The sequence below is a fragment of the Triplophysa dalaica genome, chromosome 13 (genome assembly GCF_015846415.1).
Source record: "Triplophysa dalaica isolate WHDGS20190420 chromosome 13, ASM1584641v1, whole genome shotgun sequence".
In the NCBI taxonomy this organism is placed as follows: Eukaryota; Metazoa; Chordata; class Actinopteri; order Cypriniformes; family Nemacheilidae; genus Triplophysa; species Triplophysa dalaica.
The window spans coordinates 13,832,093-13,852,023 of NC_079554.1; the positions used below are offsets into that span (position 1 = coordinate 13,832,093).

At 43.5% G+C, this 19,931-nt stretch overlaps 3 protein-coding genes across 4 annotated transcripts in view; 1 reads left to right on the forward strand and 2 right to left on the reverse strand.

Annotated features, from left to right (window-relative positions):
- sipa1l1 (signal-induced proliferation-associated 1 like 1) overlaps positions 1 to 2,587 on the reverse strand; it is a 72,865-nt gene extending 70,278 nt beyond the window's left edge. For both annotated transcript variants that reach the window (XM_056763690.1, XM_056763689.1), the window contains exon 1: positions 2,285 to 2,587. The gene's annotated coding sequence lies outside the window, so the exon portion shown is untranslated. The remainder of the gene's footprint in view (positions 1 to 2,284) is intronic.
- A 1,289-nt stretch (positions 2,588 to 3,876) lies between these two features.
- Positions 3,877 to 12,657, forward strand: LOC130434731 (uncharacterized). The gene has a single exon (XM_056765043.1). It carries the CDS (start codon positions 5,916 to 5,918, stop codon positions 10,803 to 10,805), a length of 4,890 nt encoding a protein of 1,629 aa, XP_056621021.1. The 5' UTR covers positions 3,877 to 5,915; the 3' UTR covers positions 10,806 to 12,657.
- A 1,908-nt stretch (positions 12,658 to 14,565) lies between these two features.
- rab15 (RAB15, member RAS oncogene family) lies at positions 14,566 to 19,868 on the reverse strand. The gene is made up of 7 exons (XM_056765049.1): positions 19,314 to 19,868; positions 16,020 to 16,080; positions 15,886 to 15,946; positions 15,661 to 15,738; positions 15,401 to 15,490; positions 15,129 to 15,194; positions 14,566 to 14,923 (listed from the first exon to the last, which is right to left on the reverse strand). Exons 1-7 carry the CDS (start codon positions 19,435 to 19,437, stop codon positions 14,765 to 14,767), a joined length of 639 nt encoding a protein of 212 aa, XP_056621027.1. The 5' UTR covers positions 19,438 to 19,868; the 3' UTR covers positions 14,566 to 14,764.
- Between the last annotated feature and the right edge of the window lie 63 nt (positions 19,869 to 19,931).

Consider the following 19,931-nt stretch of genomic DNA (forward strand, 5'->3'; position numbering starts at 1 on the left):
TTTTTATGGACAAATGTATTTCATATTGTAGAGCAAAACATTGAATACAGAACTCCGAACAATTAATTTGTGAAAAACTAAAAATTATACGGCCCCAATTTATCCATCTTTATGTAACATTAATGTCCTTTGTCATTTATCTGCCTATTTATGTGATGAACCGCAACACAAAATATTTGGAACAGTAATAGACATGAACAGTATGTCAGGTTAAATTAGTGCTTCCCCAACATTTTGAAAGAATGGCACCCCTTTCCAGTCTTTTTTTAAATGCATTTCCAGTAATTAAACTTACATGCATTCATCCAGGCATATATACATATACATATACATAAATAAATTAAATGTAGATGAGCAAACAACTAATGAAACATAAACAAAATATAACACAAAACCTGATGGATTCCTGCACAAAACAGCTCATACCTTTTGAACGGTATAACAGAAAACTGTGACTTTCCGATTACGGTATACCTTGAAATGGGTATTCGGCCCATGGCTACTTGTGCTACAACTATTTGTCCAGTGCTACAAAACTTTAAACCTCTGCAACACCGGTGCTATGTGCAAAAAAAGGTTAACGTACAGCCCTGTAAAATTTGTTAAGCTCGAGGCAACATTAAAAACTAGTTTTGCCCAACCTTAAACCTTGCTTTATCTATAGAGTCTGGAGTTATTCCACATGTAAAAAGCCCTTGATAATCCCTCTGCTGCCAATCATCCACCCCGTCTTTTTTCTCCTCGCACATTTCCTTTTCTACATGTTTCACAACATGTGCGTTTCCACCTACACACTCCCTTTCAAGAGGCTACTTAATATTGGAAATGCGACACTGCCTACAGATAGCTGTATCCTTGGCATTTTTAGATAGCGCTTAGGAAAGTAAACATTAAATGTGACAAAGTTACAGAAAGAGACACAATCTTGATTCTGATTTTGTTGTCTAAATCAATTTATGAATACGGCATTGTTTTGGAAAAACATGCTGACTATGCGTCAAAAGAAGGTATGCAACAGCAAAAGGATTTAGTTTAAAGAATAGCAATTTGGGGACCCATGCTGTTCCACAGGTGCATGCTAGAACAATAACAAAGTGCAAGTCCTAAGGTGGGCAACCATGAAATAAGTCAATCACATCAAGACAAAACAAAACCGGTGGCCGTCCTGTTTAAGGACAGCGTCGCATCCACATCTCAAGGACATGGTGATAGCAACGCAAAGTTTAACCATTGTCTTTTCATGACCTTGTGTCTGCTGCGGTACATTTTTATACATTTCAAGTTAAAAAGAAAAAGGCAGAAAGCACTTCAATCATGGCCTGTCTCTTCAAATCCACCCCCACACAAACTGCATTTAGAGCCTGGCCAATACACAGTGAACACACACCACCCACACAACGAAGAAAAGACATGCAAATGACAAATCAGTAAAGCCCTTAAAGGGAGAAAGCTGAGTGAGGGGCCATTAGTCAACCTACAACACAGACCTCACCATTTAGACGTGACAAAATGTTATACGTGAAAAATGCAATGTGATCCACAGCCCACTCACACTCGGATACTTGAGATTATCAGATTCTTCCAAAGACACTGGCGCCTGTGATGTCCAAAAACACTTTTCAGATCACTAAAGCCTTTGTTCTCCGATACATATTTAGAAAGCACCACGAACTTATTCAATTTAAGGGACTACGGTATTACAAAGTATATCTGTTTTACTTGTCAACTAAGAAACTCCTGACGTTATAATCGAAAAAAACGCCACATAACTATAGCAACACATCCGCAGCTTGGTAAATTGATATATTATTAGTTCTCGCCTAGGTAGATTAAAGTGCACGAATTAAATGAGCCAATTCATTTAAATATATTGCGCATCTGTCAGTCGCGAACGTGCATTTAAATTTGGGAAAAAACAACAACCTTCTGATCCAGAGTAACACCAAAACTCTTCACCACAGCATTCCCATATTCACCTTGCGCTCTCCGCATCAGATGCGATCACAACACAAGGGATGACGCGTTCGTATTTACAAAATGTTTACAATTTTCTATCAAATACAGTCTTCTGTAACTTTCTGATCGATTACTGAATTAATACCGAGGTAAGATAATCAGGTGAGTGCGCCTCCGAATATTTCTATGGGTCGGTAATCGAGATATTTCAGAAATCACAAAGCAACGCTTTCGCGTAACAATCACATCCGTCGACCCTCCTGCGGACAGTTAAGCGCGGTTGGGAGTTGGTACGGACAGTTAAATCACAGACATGTTGGAAACTCACCTTCTTCTCTTCTTCGCACCTCTCGCTGCTGCTCTCTCGTGCAGTCTTCTCTCCACATAAATCTTGCGATAAAAGTCCGACTCGAGCTTCTCTCCGCTCGGTGTTTCTCTTCAGCTAAGCGCTGTCTACGTTACACTCGCTGCGGCCCTTATTCCTGCTGTTTTCCCGCGTGTCGCAATTGATTTTTCGGCTTAATAATACATTTACACCAGCAGCGGCACCGTTGGCCCCAGCGTCTCCTGCACAATTATTCAACTTCGAAGTTCATACAAAAGTTGCAGCTCCGCCTCGCGCTGCAACTGCTGATGAGGTCACTGCGAGCCGCTTCTTCGGTTAGAGCGGAATCTCGCGACAAAAACGTTGAGCGTGATTTGGTGGCTAAACGCTTATTTGTATCAGTGGGAATGGGCCCCCTATGGATAGAGTTGCCTTAGCAACAGCACAATTTATGTGTTATCACACAACTGGTGTTCAGTTGTCTTTGACAAGAAAAGGGTTGATTTGTGTATTATTCCTCTAAATCTGTTATCTTTTAATCTTATTTTTATGACCGTTATATTTTTTTTCTGTGGCCGTTTGATAACTTATTTTATTTTCAAGAAAATAAAGTTTACTCTTTTGTTATTTTACAGAAATAAAATGCTATCATTATATTTTATAATATAATTTATATATATAACTTTTTTTTAATTTTCGCCCATTATGTTGGGCTAGAGTATTTCCCTATTCACCTTACTGTGTCAACCAGGTGTTTCTGCGGGCTCCCGAATGACCTTTCCTTCTAAATTATTGAGGAATGCCTTTGTCCCATTTGAAAAAGAATCAATACTTGACACCCCCTACATGATGGCCACGCTGGCGCATATGTGACCTCTCCCAGGAATGTCTCTTCAGGGATGCTAGAGGACCAGGAAGAATGGTCCCATTCATTTAGCTCTTTTCAAGCGATGAGGATACACTAATGCAGACTGACATGAAAAAAGGTGACAAGTTGTCACAGGACACAGGGTCTTTGTGTGGCATAGAGAGAAGTGCACTGCAGAAAGTGTGTGATGCCACCAAAAGAGCTGATGCAGTAGTTAGTCTAAGTGATTAACATAATTTAGCATACAAATTAAAAGCAAGGGTTGTTTATTATTGACATTTGTGTTATTAGTTTTTATAGAGTTTAATAGAAGTAATTACAAAATACACACAGAAAGAAATTAGATGACAACTATATTAACTGACTTTATCACCAGTTCCCTTGGAGCAAAGTTAATCAATCCTAATACAAGACAGTAATTATGTTCTCATAGAGAAATTAATAATCATGCATCTTTTCATTAGACCTAGAAAAGATTTTAAGGCGCAGAATTGGATGCCAGAGATGTTTGCTGAATGTTTCGCAGGTGCTCTGTGATTCAGTCAATATCCTAAAGCACATCCATGGCTTATTTCCAACTGACTTGAGGCCAAAAAACGAACATGTCAAACTCAGTGCTTTAACTCAGCGACAAATAAACTGGTAGCATTAGAAGCAATGAAACAAGGTATTTACAATACTTTTTATTTCTGTCTGTGGCATATTTAAATGTTTTACAGCCCGGTTAAACACCTCTGCCAAAAACGCAACAATACAGGTTTGAAAACACTTATCTACAAATAGAAAAACAGACATTTATGATAATTCTGCCTCATGTCATTAATAATATTCAACCTTTATCTTACACGAGTTAACTTATTCCCTGGAGAAAACAAGCAGAACCGCTGAATATTCAGTTTCTTACATCAAAGGCTCTGTCCATTTATTGTTTTGATTAAATAAATCCCATCCGAGGAAATAACAGCCCTGTATTCCTTTGAGAGTATTCAGCCTCAAATCCATAAGAGAATAGATAAACCAAAACAACAGCAGGCCATTTATGTTCATATGCTCACAAAACCACAGATCAAACGCATTTCTCTCCACCTTTCTCAGCATCACCAAGCAGGTATAAAAGAGAGACAAGAAAGAGTCTGAATGCTCTGAAGATCTCTCAGGGTGCTTAACATTCCACATTCAGCACCTCCAGAACTCCAGAGAGCCAGCGTGACTCACTTTGGTGTGAAAGCAGTGTGGTTAGGTAGGAGGATGACAACACAGTGCTTAGCAGAAGTGCCCTGAAGCCGGACCCCCCAACTGAACGCCCCCGCTGCATGCGCACACACCCCAAAAATAACATTGAAGCACATCTCGTTTCTCTTTCGCTGATCCATAAGGAAAACATTCATTCATTTCTCTCAACGCTTGGCATGTTTTGATGGTGAGCAAATCTGTGGACAAATGAGGAGAATGTGGGTATGGTATGACAAGATTAGAAAAGAGGATGCAGGAAAGAGAGAGAGAGACTGAAAGAAAGACTTCAAGGGTTTTTCTTCTAAATTCCTTCCCTAGCATTAACATCAGCTCGATAACACATCTAAATTTTGGAATGCTAAGAATGAACATGTCACCGGGTGGCTTGATTGCTGGCCATAACAAGCGGCAGCTGAAGCGAATTAAGCTGCGCTTCATTGAAGCACGCGCTCAGGACGAGGGTGTATAAAAGGGTGGTGTATCTGGGCTGGTGTGTGTCTTGACGGCGGCGTAACCGGAGAGAGCTGAAGGTTGGATGTCTGATCGGTGTTCTAGTGGGAAGAGATTACACAGCAGAGGGGAAGGTCGCTGATGTGTTTACGTCAAACTTCTGCAGTCGCCATCCTTGGAGTCATTCACCCTACAGTAAGAGGAGAAACAGGTCGACTAATCACTGTGGATGAAGTGAGTTTGCAGTGTCTGAGAGAGTGAATTACACACGCGTGAGGATTTCTAAGAGTGATTTATGCACGAGTGTGGTGAGGTCTAACGACTGTGTTTCTCCAGAAACTGAGATGAATGACAATTGACGTCTGCATATGAAGATCCTTTTGAATTGATCTGCCTCAAGCTGTGTTCAGGTTTTCCTTTGTGCCCGGAGTGGCGACGGACTCAAGCTGAGCTTGAACACCGCCATTGCCTGTCCCTCGGGGAAGAGGTGAAGCTGTTGTCCTTCCGCCGACTGGTCTACGAACTCACACACCAGCCGAGCCCGAACACCGTCGTTGTCTGTCCCTCGGGGAAGAGGAGAAGTTGCTATCCTCCCCTGGATTGTTCTGTGAACTTACACACCAGCCGAGCCCGAGCACCGTCGTTGTCTGTCCCTCGGGGAAGAGGAGAAGTTGCTGTTCTCCCCTGGATTGTTCTGTGAACTTACACACCAGCCGAGCCCGAACACCGTCGTTGTCTGTCCCTCGGGGAAGAAGAGAAGTTGCTATCCTCCCCTGGACTGTTCTGTGAACTTACACACCAGCTGAGTCTGAGCATTGTCGGCTGCCTGTCTCACGAACACTTCCGAGGAGACGAAGGAAGCCACTGTCTCACCCACGAACATTTGCATCACTGCTTTTATTGTTTTAAGTTAATAAAATACTTACCCTTTTAAATCCACTTCTTGTTGTCCGCCTCTTGGTGTCCTCGGGTGTCTGCTCCTCCGGAGTGTGGTTATTGGCCCTCGGCCCTAACATCGGTGACATCACTTTTGGCGTAGTCGGCAGGGTTACCACTCGGAGTTGAGCGGCCGGAGGACCCAGGATGGCGGACGAGGACTTGCCAGCCGTCCGGCAGCCGATGGCATCTATGTTCATGGGAGTTCCGTGGGCTCAAAAGTATGGTGGATCTGGCTCTGAGTTGAGTTTTTCGGACTGGAGGGCGCAAGTGGAGTACTTGGCCGGACTGCAAGGGCTCAGTGAAGCCCAGAAGATACAGTTTGTCTTGAATTCACTTGAGGGGGAGGCGAAGAGAGAAGTCCGAGCAGCACCTGAAGCCGTCCGAGCCACCACACGGGCCATATTCGAATTTCTGTCTGGGCAATACGGTGATTCGACTCCGGTGGCAGTGTTACGAACGCAGTTTTTCAATTGTAAGCAGGTACCTGGGCAGACACTGCGAGCATTCGCTCTGCGACTACGGGAACTGTTCTCCAGGCTGAAGAATCGAGAACATCATGGACTGGGAGAGGAAGAGACACTGTTAAGAGACCAGTTCCTGTTGGGGTTACGAGAAGGTCCAATACGACAGAGTCTGAGGTTACAGCTTCGAAGGGACGCCACCCTGACATTCGAAGATGTACGTAAGGAGGCCCTAGCCTTGGAACAAGATCACCATCAGACTGTAGAAACACCGGTGTGTATGGCTGCAAGTGGAATGAGTGCCCCAACACAGCCCGAACCGACCGACTGGAAGCGGACCCTACGTGCAGAGTTAATGAAAGACGTCCGAGAAGAAATGGCCGAACTCTCAAAATCCATTCTTGGAGAACTCCGCCGTGGACGGCCAGAGCCCCTGCCCCTACCTCGAGAACGTTCGTATTCTGACGGAGGGAGAGATCCGGGAAGACGCACCAGCCGTCCGTTCAGTTCCAGGTTCCAGTGGGATGAGCAGGGGCGCCCGATCTGCAACACCTGCGGAGAGCCCGGACACTACAGCCGCCAATGCGGTTCCCGACGTAGCTCGCAAGGGGGGTTTTTAGAACGACCGGCCACTGTGGGTCAAGTGGTCGGGACCCCCCGGATAGACCCTTGTGTGGACTCAGCTCCACGAGACGGCCTAGTGGGACGCTGTCCCCTCCTGGAGATTAAGATCAATGGCGTTACTGTTCGGTGCCTGGTAGACACAGGGTCCCAGGTCACTATGTTGTCTGAGAGTTTGTCCAAAGATCTGTTTGATGCTCATCACTTACCCGAAGCTGAAGTCCCTTGGCTCACCCTGCGTGGGGCAAATGGCCTGCGCATCCCCTACATCGGATACCAGGTCACCAACTTCGAAATTCACGGCACCACAATCCCGAAGAAGGGGGTAGTGATCGTGCGAGACTCCTGTCTGGGAGAACATCGAGCCCTGTTAGGGATGAATGTCATCATGGACTGTTGGGAGGAACTGTTCCAGGCTGGACCTCTTCGTTACACCTCCACAGCCGAGAAGAAGGAGTGGGAGCGTGTTGTGACTGACTGTCGGCGGGTGCAGGTGGCGATTTTCCAACGCGACCGGGAGGACGTGGGTCGGGTGGCCTGCCGGTATGCTGTCTCTGTCCCTGCCCGGAGCGAAGCTGTGGTCTGGGTTCGGCTGCCAGGTCGGACCTATGGCCCTGAAGATTGCCTCCTTGTTGAACCCCACTGGGAGTGCCAGACTGTTGAAGTCGCTCGGGGGTTAACAGTAGCCCGTCGGGGCCGAGTCGCAGTTAAAGTAAGAAACCCGAATACTTACCCCGTCCATCTGTACCGTCACCAACGACTGACCCGTATCACGCCTGTAGACCCCCACCAGGTGAGGGAGGAGCAGGAGGTCCGCTTCTGCCAAGTGAGCGCCACAGTGGTCGAGGTTGGCCTGGCGGAGAAGGAGTCTCGTCCTGGTTCCACTGCACAGGGCATGCCGGGCCACCTTCAGAGCGAGTCCCTGGAAGGAGAGGGCCTAACGGAAGAACAAACCCGCAAACTCCAGAGTCTACTGGCCAAGTGGCAACACGTCTTCTCCACCCACGACGAAGACTATGGGTGTACCGACATAGTCAAGCACGCCATTCCTACTGGAGACGCCCCACCAAGTCGAGAACGATACCGCCCAGTCCCTCCGACTTTGTATACGGAAGTACGAGCCCTACTGAAAGGAATGTTGGGACGAGGAGTTATCCGGGAGAGCAGCAGCCCATGGGCCGCCCCAATTGTCCTGGTCCGCAAGAAGACAGGCTCTTGGAGGTTTTGTGTAGACTATCGGAAACTGAACTTGGTCACCAAGAAGGATGCCTTTCCCTTGCCCCGGATCGAGGATTCCCTTACGGGACTGACCGGCGCCAGCTGGTACTCTACCCTGGACTTAGCGAGTGGCTACTGGCAGGTGAAGATGGAGGAACAGGACCGCGAGAAGACTGCCTTTACCACCCCTTTCGGCCTATTTGAATGGGATCGTATGCCCTTCGGCCTCTGTAACGCTCCTGCGACCTTCCAGAGGCTCATGCAGCGATGCCTGGGAGGGCAGCTGATGGACTCCGCCTTGGTTTACTTAGACGATGTGATCGTGTACTCCCCTGACTTCAATGGTCACTTGTCACACTTGGAGCAAGTCTTCCGGGCAATGGAACGGTATGGACTGAAGCTCCAGCCCGGGAAATGCCAGCTCCTCAGAAGAGAGGTTCAGTTCCTGGGGCACCGGGTGAGCGCTGCAGGAGTGGCTGTTGATCCGGAGAAGGTGTCTGCAGTGCAGGGCTGGGTCCCTCCGAAGACCGTAAGGCAGGTACGGTCCTTTCTTGGATTCGTCGGCTACTACAGACGCTTCATAAAGGACTTCTCAAAAATTGCAAAACCCCTGAATCAGCTGCTGGCCGGTACCGGTACCTCGCGGAGCCGAAGTTCCCCTACCATCACCTGGAGTCAGGAGTGCGAGACCGCCTTCCACCGACTCAAGCAGGAGTTGTTGCAGGCCCCCATTCTGGCTTACGCCGATTTCACCCAGCCTTTCGTCCTCTACACTGACGCTAGCAATAGCGGGCTGGGAGCCGTACTGGCCCAACGACAAGACGGGACAGAAAGGGTCATTGCCTACGCCAGTCGGAGCCTCCACCCTGCTGAACGGAACGATGCCAATTACAGCTCTTTTAAAATTGAGCTGCTGGCCCTGAAGTGGGCTCTGTGCGAGAAGTTTAAGGATTACCTGTGGGGAGCCGAAGTGCTGGTAGTAACCGACAACAGTCCGCTGGTACACCTGCAGACCGCGAAGCTGGGAGCGGTGGAGCAGCGGTGGGTGGCCCAGCTCGCCAACTTCAACTATCGGCTACAATATCGACCAGGCCGAGAGCACATAAATGCCGATGTCCTGTCCCGATTACCACCAGCTAGGGAAGGGGGAACTTCAGGGCCAGAACCAGAAGAAGGGCTGATGGTGGGAGTGGTGGAAGCACCTGGAGCACGAGCGGAAGGCATACCAGCAAATTGGGGATGGGACCCCCATCGATGGAGGGAACGGCAAGAGCAGGATGAAGGGCTGGCTACCCTGTGGACTTACCTGGAGAGGAACAAATTCCCTGGGGTGGAGGAACGACAGGGACATCCGGTGAGGGTAAAGAAGCTTCTGGGGCAGTGGAAGAGGCTGAAGTTGCGAGATGGTGTGATCTGTAGGTCTGTTCTGGACTCGAGGACCCATGAGATGGTGTCTCAGGTGGTGGTGCCTGAAGCCCAAATTCAGCCGTTGCTCCAGGCCTATCATGACCAGTTAGGACATCAGGGCCAAGAACGGACAGTATCACTACTGCGTCGGCACTTCTTTTGGAGTGGTATGGAAGAGTCGGTGGGGAGGTATGTACAAGGATGCCCCCGTTGCACGCTGTTCAAGTCCCGACGAGACGTGAGGGCCCCTATGGTTCCGGTGCGACCCAGAGCCCCGTTACATATGGTGGCTATGGACTTCCTGACCTTAAGTCGCCCAGCAGACCGCTACCAGAACATCTTGGTAGTGACTGACTTGTTCACTAAGTACGCTTGGGCCATACCAACCTTGGACCAGACCGCCGCCACCACTGCCGGTGCCCTATGGAGACACGTCTTCCAGCCCTTTGGATGTCCCGAGACGCTCCATTCTGACCAAGGGCCGAACTTTGAGTCCCGTGTCATCCAGGAGCTATGCAGTCTGTACGGATGCCGGAAAACCCGCACCACGCCTTATCACCCACAGGGGAACGGAGGGTGCGAACGCTTCAATCAGACGCTCTTGAGTCTACTGGGAACACTAGATGCAGACCATCAAGGTTACTGGACGGACAGCCTGCCGGCTCTGGTGCAGGCCTATAATAACAGCATCCACAGCACAACGGGGTATGCCCCGACTTACCTGATGTTTGGGAGGCATGTGCGCCTGCCCACAGATCTGCTGTTAGGAGCAGTCCCGGCTGAAGCCCCCGCCACCACCACTGAATGGGTACACCGACACCATCGTCAACTCCACTCTGCCTATGACAAGGTAACCAAGCATCTGGAGGCAGCAGCAAAGAAGAACAAGAGATTGTACGACCGCACCGCTCGAGAGGCTCCTTTGTTACCCGGAGAACGGGTACTGGTGCGGGATAACCGGCGCCAGGGGAAGGGTAAACTCAGCGACCGGTGGGAAACCACCCCCTACGTAGTGGAGCAACAGCAAAGGCCTGACCAACCCGTGTACACCATCCGTCCCGAGGGTAAGTCAGGCCCTGTGAGAGTCCTGCACCGAAACCTGCTGCGTCCTTGTCCAAATTACCTGCGACAAGAGACTGAGGCGCCGCCAGCACCTGTGGCCCCTGTACCAACTTGGGTGGGCTGGCCTATGATCCGAAGGGCCCCCACTCCTGAGCCCAGGGAGGGGGAGGCCGAGGCCCCAGCTCGACGCTCCCAACGGGAGACTAGAGGAGTACCCCCTGCAAGATACGGAGAATGGGAGTCGGGACCCCGTTCTCGGGACTAGAACGGATCCGGTGGGGGAGGGTGTCACCGGGTGGCTTGATTGCTGGCCATAACAAGCGGCAGCTGAAGCGAATTAAGCTGCGCTTCATTGAAGCACGCGCTCAGGACGAGGGTGTATAAAAGGGTGGTGTATCTGGGCTGGTGTGTGTCTTGACGGCGGCGTAACCGGAGAGAGCTGAAGGTTGGATGTCTGATCGGTGTTCTAGTGGGAAGAGATTACACAGCAGAGGGGAAGGTCGCTGATGTGTTTACGTCAAACTTCTGCAGTCGCCATCCTTGGAGTCATTCACCCTACAGTAAGAGGAGAAACAGGTCGACTAATCACTGTGGATGAAGTGAGTTTGCAGTGTCTGAGAGAGTGAATTACACACGCGTGAGGATTTCTAAGAGTGATTTATGCACGAGTGTGGTGAGGTCTAACGACTGTGTTTCTCCAGAAACTGAGATGAATGACAATTGACGTCTGCATATGAAGATCCTTTTGAATTGATCTGCCTCAAGCTGTGTTCAGGTTTTCCTTTGTGCCCGGAGTGGCGACGGACTCAAGCTGAGCTTGAACACCGCCATTGCCTGTCCCTCGGGGAAGAGGTGAAGCTGTTGTCCTTCCGCCGACTGGTCTACGAACTCACACACCAGCCGAGCCCGAACACCGTCGTTGTCTGTCCCTCGGGGAAGAGGAGAAGTTGCTATCCTCCCCTGGATTGTTCTGTGAACTTACACACCAGCCGAGCCCGAGCACCGTCGTTGTCTGTCCCTCGGGGAAGAGGAGAAGTTGCTGTTCTCCCCTGGATTGTTCTGTGAACTTACACACCAGCCGAGCCCGAACACCGTCGTTGTCTGTCCCTCGGGGAAGAAGAGAAGTTGCTATCCTCCCCTGGACTGTTCTGTGAACTTACACACCAGCTGAGTCTGAGCATTGTCGGCTGCCTGTCTCACGAACACTTCCGAGGAGACGAAGGAAGCCACTGTCTCACCCACGAACATTTGCATCACTGCTTTTATTGTTTTAAGTTAATAAAATACTTACCCTTTTAAATCCACTTCTTGTTGTCCGCCTCTTGGTGTCCTCGGGTGTCTGCTCCTCCGGAGTGTGGTTATTGGCCCTCGGCCCTAACATCGGTGACAAACACACACACAACAGATGTTATAAGTCTTAGATGTCATGTCATGTTATTTAAATTAAAAGTAAGAGTAATGACAGAAGCAGGATTAATGTGGAATCTCAGATAAATTCTCTTTAAAAATGTGAGTCACATATTTTCACTCTTATGTAATCTCCTGCTATTGGCTGCTGCACGATAACAGTGATTATGTTATCCGGTTTGTCCTTTATTTTAATGTCTGTATACCTCATCATGGGTCGCAAAACCTGCAACTATGACTGAGATGATACCCGGCATATGTGAGATTTGGTGCAGACTCCAGATGTGCAGGGCTTTTCATTAGAGACACCGTATGAAGCTCATTCAATTGACCCACAGACATCTCCAGGTCTCTCAGAGATCAAATAAGCATTGTACGCAATGTCAGAGCTGTCATTTGAAGAACACCCAGTGATATCTTTATTGCTGTCAGATTTGATTGACAGTGATGCCCTGTTGTTTTAGGAAGTATGGGTGTTTTTACACACTTAACATTTGAATGAATGCATGCTTTTAGATCTGCTAAGCTTTAAAAAATGGGTAGTATAACTTCAAGAGGAAAGCTTGAGGGTTTAAAATATTTTGTTATTCCTTTTTCAACATTACCCTGCAGCAAGTCCTTAATACGATTCTTTTCTGCTATGCAGACAAAAGCATCTGCATTTTGGCACTTAAACAAGAATACATTTTATCAGATGTGTTCCCTGAAATCCCATCTTTGTACCACTGCAATGCTCTACCATTGGAGAGAAAATCATTTCAAAACAAATTTCTCCGTAATTCACTGTTATAGGATACTGTTGTTGATAAACAAGATTAGTAAACATATCTGTATCTACAGCATTGCCACCAGTTAGATGTGACTGTATAGCAACACTACAATAATAAAATATATATGATTTTACTTTGAAACATAGTGTAAACTTTGATTTATCAATGACCAACTTACAAATGCTTACAGGACATATTGCAAAAAAATAGTTTATCAAATCACCATTTCCTGTTTTAAATGTTTTACAGCATTTCCACACAATTTGTAGGATTCTTTAACATGGTTCTACGTATTGACTATTATTAAAGGACATACTAAACAATTATTAGTGTCGGAGTATAAACAGCTGGAAAACTTCTGACAAACAAAACTTACATTTCACACTGAAGAAGAATCATTAGATAAAAACCACACATTTTCTTACATGTTTTAACAAAGTAGCTAAGGGTCTTCATTCATTTATAGCTTTTGCACATCTGCCTCCAAGTGGTAACTGTTGGTGTTGCATTTCAAAAACAGAGCACTTTAATCCCCTTCATTAATTTATGAATGCAAGTATTTAACAATACTGTAAATGTGATTTATTATATTCATTATAATAAAAATGTCTCAGTTTTCTTTTTAAATTTTTTACGCCTAATCAGAATTACATTCTTACATCTTATCACATTAGGCCTACTTACATATTATCTTATAATTGTACATAAATAACCACAAACACATTTAAATGTATCAAATCGTTTTGTGGACATTCTTCATTCAAGTTTTGCAAATAACACAAGCAAACAGTAGAATTATTCGCAAGCTCATTCAAATCACATAGTACATTAGCACTTGCACGTATAAATGTTGCAGTAGTACAATATACATGTAATCATTTGCAATAAAACCCTTGTCACTTCAGCACTGTACACTGGCCTCATGGAGCTGTACCACACTGGGAATCGAAACAGTTCTGCATAAATTTCACCCAGGTTGGGATGGAAATGACATTGATCAAAGCAGGATATAAACCTTATTCCGGTGTTGCTACGGTAATAATTAGTTGCTGCGGTGAATGTCAAACTGCAACATTTCCAGAATCATTTATAGTGTAACGTCAACATATTCCAACCTAGCTCACTGTAAAGAGTACATATGGAATAAGAGAGGTTTGTGTTACAATGATATAAAATAACAGATGAAATAATGTAATTTTTGTACATCAATTTACAGAAATAAAAAAACTGCATTCATTTACAATCACAGTGGACTAAAACTGAAAAGCAGTATGTTAGGTGACAGTTTTTTAATTGTGCTTTTACAGCAAAGAAGCATTTTCTTTGTTACAGTGATGGGAAAATGTAGCTTCTTCAAGGGAAATCATAGATTTCAAGGGACCCCTTCCTTCAAATAGTTTTAGATATAGGTTCATATGAATTGGACACTTGACTCAAAATTGTAAATGCTGCGATCTTCCATTTTTTGTCATATTGTTCAAAGCCATATGACACAAAAGAAGAAATGTATATCTGCATTCACTGTACTAACAAAATTAGATAATTTGTGTTCAACCAAATAAAGTCATACAGGTTTGGAAACAACACGAGGTACACGGTCATAGTATTTTTATTTTGGTCCCACAGCAAAGACAAAAAGATTTACATGTAAATTTGAGGGGTCCAGCTATAAATCCATATGACATAAAATATACCCCAAAATGCTGCCTGATACTTAATAGGCCTTTTCCTCATATCTGTTAAATAAATATAAGATTGACTCTCAATGTGTCGTCTGATTGAACTGAAATATATAACTGAGAAATGTAATAGACTAAAGATGAATAAGACCGGAAATACTCATAAAGGTTTCAGCTTAATTTATATTTATTAACAGTAAAATAAATAGTTATTCATATTAAATAATAACAAGCAATAATAAATAAGCCATGAAATGCATCAAACACCGTTTAACAGGAATATGTAATTATTCAAAAGGATATTCAAAATGCAACATAAATACGGAAAAATATATCATGTGAAAGGGTGGTCGTGTCACTTCCCGTCTTCAGCACCAGCAGGACTTACGGGTGTTGTCGCCAGCATTGCACAATCCTTCCTGCTCCTCCAAATCAGCGAGACTGAACTCGTCATTAATGGAGCCTCCCAACAAATCAAGATCCTTCTTATTGGCTTGTAACACTAATTCAGCCAATCGTGTGAAAGACTGTCATGGAAAAAAGTGGAGAGGACAGGAATAAGTAAAATAGCTGGAGGCAGGAAAACACAAAACAAATTTATGCAAACAAAGTCAAGGTTGCAGAAACACATGCTGCACATTTTGTTGTTTAATTGTACAAATAAACAAACAAACAATTATTCAATTACAAAAAAAACTGACGAGAAAACGACGATTGCAGACAAATGTGTACCTCTGTAATGTTTTGGTTGGTAAAGGCACTTGTCTCAAAAAAGTCCATCCCATAAGCTTTGGCAAGCTGGAGGAACAAAGGAGATTAGAATTTGCACAAGCAAGTAAAATAAAAAAAAACAAATTCGCCTGTATTGACATTACAAACCCGAATGCATGTTATAAACATGACTGACTATGTTCCTTGAAACACACACTTCATAGGCAAACACACAGTTTGCCTATGAAGTGCTTTTGAGGGGATACCTTATTTCCCTTTATTAATGTATTTACCTTATTTCCCTGTTCTGTTGCTACCTGTCTCTTTTGTTCTTCATCAGACTTGTTCCCGACAAGTATCTTCTGCACCTTTTCAGGGGCATACTGATCATTTTCAAAACAGAGACAATACGATTTATGAGAAGATTGAAAATCGTATATATATATATATATATATAGACATTTTTAGCATAATAAATAATGCAGAAAAAATAAAGCCAAGTTTAATTTAGTTATAGTAATATAACCAGACATTTTCATCTCCACAGCCTCACCTCATCTACATCACTGGCCCACTTCATGATGTGCTGAAATGAGCGCTCACTTGTGATGTCATACACCAGAAAGATGCCCTGTCGATACAATATCACTGATTTCGATCATACACTATAATAAGATTTTATCCATACTTGACCACACTACGGTCACCATGAGTCATGTAAACTGACTTCTCAATATGATCCCAATTTCTATCTAACTTATGAATAAGATGAAGTCACCTGTGCTCTTCTGTAGTACTGTTTAGTGATGGTCTGATATCTCTCTTGGCCTGCTGTGTCCCTGCATGCATACATCTGATTAGCCAACATAGTCAACAATGTAAATAATGAAGAAAACAAGAGCATAAACTTACCATATCTGTATTCGTACTTTTATGCCGTCGATCTCTAAAGTCTTCATTTTGAAATCGACACCTGGAATATATAAGAGAATCACATCAGAATTAGCAAAAATAAATAAACAAACCACAACACCTACATATATAGTAATATACAGTACAGCCGGTTTGTCCAGAAACTTGAGAGTTGCATACAAGAAATTAGTCAAATGAAAAAACACAGAGGGTTATTAGTACAACATGAATAGGTCACAATTTTTCATTTCCTAGAGGATGATGTCATTAAGGAATTACCTTTTTTTATTGATGCTAATATGATGTGAATTGCTAACAGGATTTTTTAAAATTAATAATAGAATATAAAACAATATTATAGTATTTTACAGCTTAAAAATGCCATGAAAATGTATGTTTATTACGACATAAATAATAAAACCCCAAAAATGTTCTGTATAAGAAATTGCAAGGACTCTGAGATTCTTGCAAGGTGTGAAATCCTAATGAGATCTTAGGCTCAGAAATCGCCACTCTTTTAAAGCTTAGGTATGCCGAAAATATGAAGAAAAATTGTGCGCCAGAGGAAAACTGCAATAATATACAGGATTTATAAACAGGATCATTGTGAGATGTTACAGCTCTTGCAAGAGTTGTTCTGCTAGAAAATTTCTCCCTCAAGAACAATTCCAATCGCTCCAAACAGCACTACTCGCCTCTCTTCTATTTTTGAGACAAAATGAGCACTTTTCACTGGTGCTTTCCAATGCTTCACCCAAAAAACCCTTTAAATCAATAACATGAGACAGCAGATATATCAAGGCACTGAAAGCAGACTACCGCCATTTAAGAAAGGATGATGGGCATTCAATTTGTCATAATGTACCAGAACTGTAACAATTAAATCATCATTTTCACACTTCCCTTCAGAGACATTTGCTAATCCGAAACTGTAAATATTTAAACAGTAAAACAGACAGACAAGATATGATGATTAGCAAGTACGTATTTGAACACATGTTATCCGAATACTCTAACAACAGCATTATAAACAGCAGGTCAACGGATTTAGGAAACAATGAAAGCAAACACAATGCTATCAAATAAACCCCATATCTTGCTCCATGCGTTGACATCAAACTATAGTCAATCTATAGCGGTTTTATATAGCAAGAACTATTTACCACAACAGCATGTTGCCTGAGGCAAATATATAACTATGAACTTTTACAAGCTGAGAACAGTAAGCTTAGAAACTTACACACACAACTTTCGCTTTCTTTGTCATAATAACTTGACAGTCCAGTATCATAATCTATATGGGTCATAGCCCTGTGGACTAAAGCTTATTGAACCATTTTTAGGGCTGGGCATCAGACATCTCTCAGGGCCAGTCGGACTAAAGCTTTCAAGCGCTTGCAGTTAAAGATTGTTCTGCATTACATCAGCGTTCATCCAAAAGTTTCCTCCCAGCATATTAATTAAACCCGGACAAGACAGACAGCCAGATGCAAGTATGAGTCAGTTCTTCTGATCCTTTATTGATGCGGAACATAACATAATCAGGAATGCTGGACATTACTTGCTTCCCTCGGTGAGCAAGCTATACAAAATAAATAAACCATGAACTTCTGTGAAATATCAGTCTGACATTTTTTCCACGTCTAATGAAGAGTGTGGATATAATTGAGGGCAAAGTATTTGGTATGAGTGAAGCCTCTGAAATGGTTCATTACAAGAATAGTTCACCAGAAAATATGAAGAATTTGAAACTGTTTTTTGCCTCCTTGGCAGACCGGAGGAGATATTAAGCAGGATGTCTAGGACTTGCATTTCTGAGTGAAATATGCGTTGTTATGTCAGTGATAATCTATTCCTTATACTACTTTACTTTTTACTTAAGTGTCACTTATTATTATGCATGCAGAGAAGTGAAATATGAAATGAAGAGATCAACGCAGCATTTGAACATTTTATGTTAACATTTAAAAAAATTATATAGCAAATATTAAATTTAATATTTGGGCAATTCCAGTGCTATATATGTGACATTTTCAGTCAAAACCTAAAAACTAATTTCTAAGAAAATGTATTAGTAATGAACCATCTGTTTATATCTTACTAAACCCCTTTTTCATAGTGTTCAGACATTAAAAAGTATATCAGTCTATGCACAAGTTTTGGATGTGACAAAAAAGGAGGAAGACGTTTTTGAGAGACAACATACTTTGTAGGATTTCTTTGAATTAAAATGTACAAACCAGAAGCAATAATACCAAACAAATGTAGAACGGATGGCTCTTCATAAAACATAAAATAGTAATTATAGTTTAATGTTGCTTATTAATAGGATGTACCCATATGAATGTGACAATTCACTGACCGGACTACGAAAAAAAGCTTTAAAAACTTTAAGAGATGCTGTACATCACAAGGGTATTTAAATAACCCAATATTGAAATCTGACCTACTTGTATTGTAAAAACCGTTGTAAAACTTCTATCATTGACATTTGCAAAGAATTGGCCATTTAGTAAGTTAATAAATGGGCTGTTGTTGTTCCATCAGACCAAGTGCAAGCTACATGAACACTGAAACAAGTGAATAATGAAATACCTTTTAACAACCCAAAACTGTTGCTTGTGCTATCCAAATATGAATAAAAATAATGGTATTCTCTGCTGGATATGCTCAAATGCTTGCAGTGAGAAAATTGCCCTTCTACAGCCAAACAGTATTTGACTTCTCGGCCAAATCTCTTCTATATTTCTCACAGCTGAGCCTTACATTTGGATTGTAAAGCTAATACCAAATCCCATTTCAATATCAATGCACAACACCTGCATCAAACAGCATGTATATGATCGCATAGATGCTGTCAGGACCCTTTGTTGATCACAATAGGAAAGAATTCATGCAATAACACACCTGCTCTTGATCTGTCTTTACCATTAACGATTGGCTTTCAGGGCTTTTGACCTATAGATTTCATAAGTAAACCTAGAAAACCTCGAATATAAAAGTGCAGTCTTTAACATGGCTTGTATACATTTATCAGCTTGCACAGTGAGTGCCATGCGATGCTTATCATAAATAGGTTTGGGATTAAATTACAACATCTTAAAAATTCCAGCACAGAGATACCAAGGCATCTCAGAAAGAGGTTGTTTGAATGCATCTCAAGTGGTGTAATCCATTCTTTTCACGGCTCATAGAGTATAATGGCCCATCGCTTCCATGGGCTTGCTTTCTTAGCGGTATAAACTGCGCTTTAACGCAACTCTTTAAATGTATGTATGAAAGTATCTCTCTTACCGATTGTGGAAATGTGTGAGGGATGAAATTCATTGTCCGTGAATCTGCATAATAAACAGGTTTTTCCGACACCGGAGTCTCCGAGAAGCAAGAGTCTAAACAGCACATCGTACTGTTTGGCCATTGTGTCTTACGGTCAGAATTAAAGGAACTCAGCGTCGGGTTTCCATGTCTACCCTCTTCACAGTATCATCTTCTCGCCTTTTCCATCGACCGCTCCGTGCTTCTGTGTCGATAGCCCGAATAACTGTCTAGATAAAACGCGATGTGTGCTGAGATGATTCGGGAACGCTGATCTGGTGGGTGCGGTGGACTCACTGGTGTGCGCTCTCAATTCGTTTGGCTGGCATCCATCACACCTCATGAAATGGGTGGAGATTACGGAGAAAGAGCATCACGCCTTCGAAATTGCTGAGATCTTGTACATTAAATGCATACAAAATCATTTAAAACATACGAGAAAATTGTCATGGTTGTGTAAAATCATGAACGATTTAAATGAATGAAGATTTAGAATTAAACGTCACACATTTATGTCGCCATAAATGTATATTTGTATGTTTGTGTTTATTAGCATCGTACGCATTATTGTTGTTATTTTTTCAAATAACAAAACTC

Coding starts and splice junctions, on each gene's coding strand:
- LOC130434731 (XM_056765043.1), top strand. CDS start 5,916: ATGGCGGACGAGGACTTGCCAGCCGTCCGGCAGCCGATGGCATCTATG.
- rab15 (XM_056765049.1), bottom strand. CDS start 19,437: ATGGCCAAACAGTACGATGTGCTGTTTAGACTCTTGCTTCTCGGAGAC. Junction 15,947..16,019: donor AAAGTACGAATACAGATATG/GTAAGTTTATGC, acceptor GTATGCATGCAG/GGACACAGCAGGCCAAGAGA. Junction 15,491..15,660: donor GGGCCAGTGATGTAGATGAG/GTGAGGCTGTGG, acceptor GAAAATGATCAG/TATGCCCCTGAAAAGGTGCA.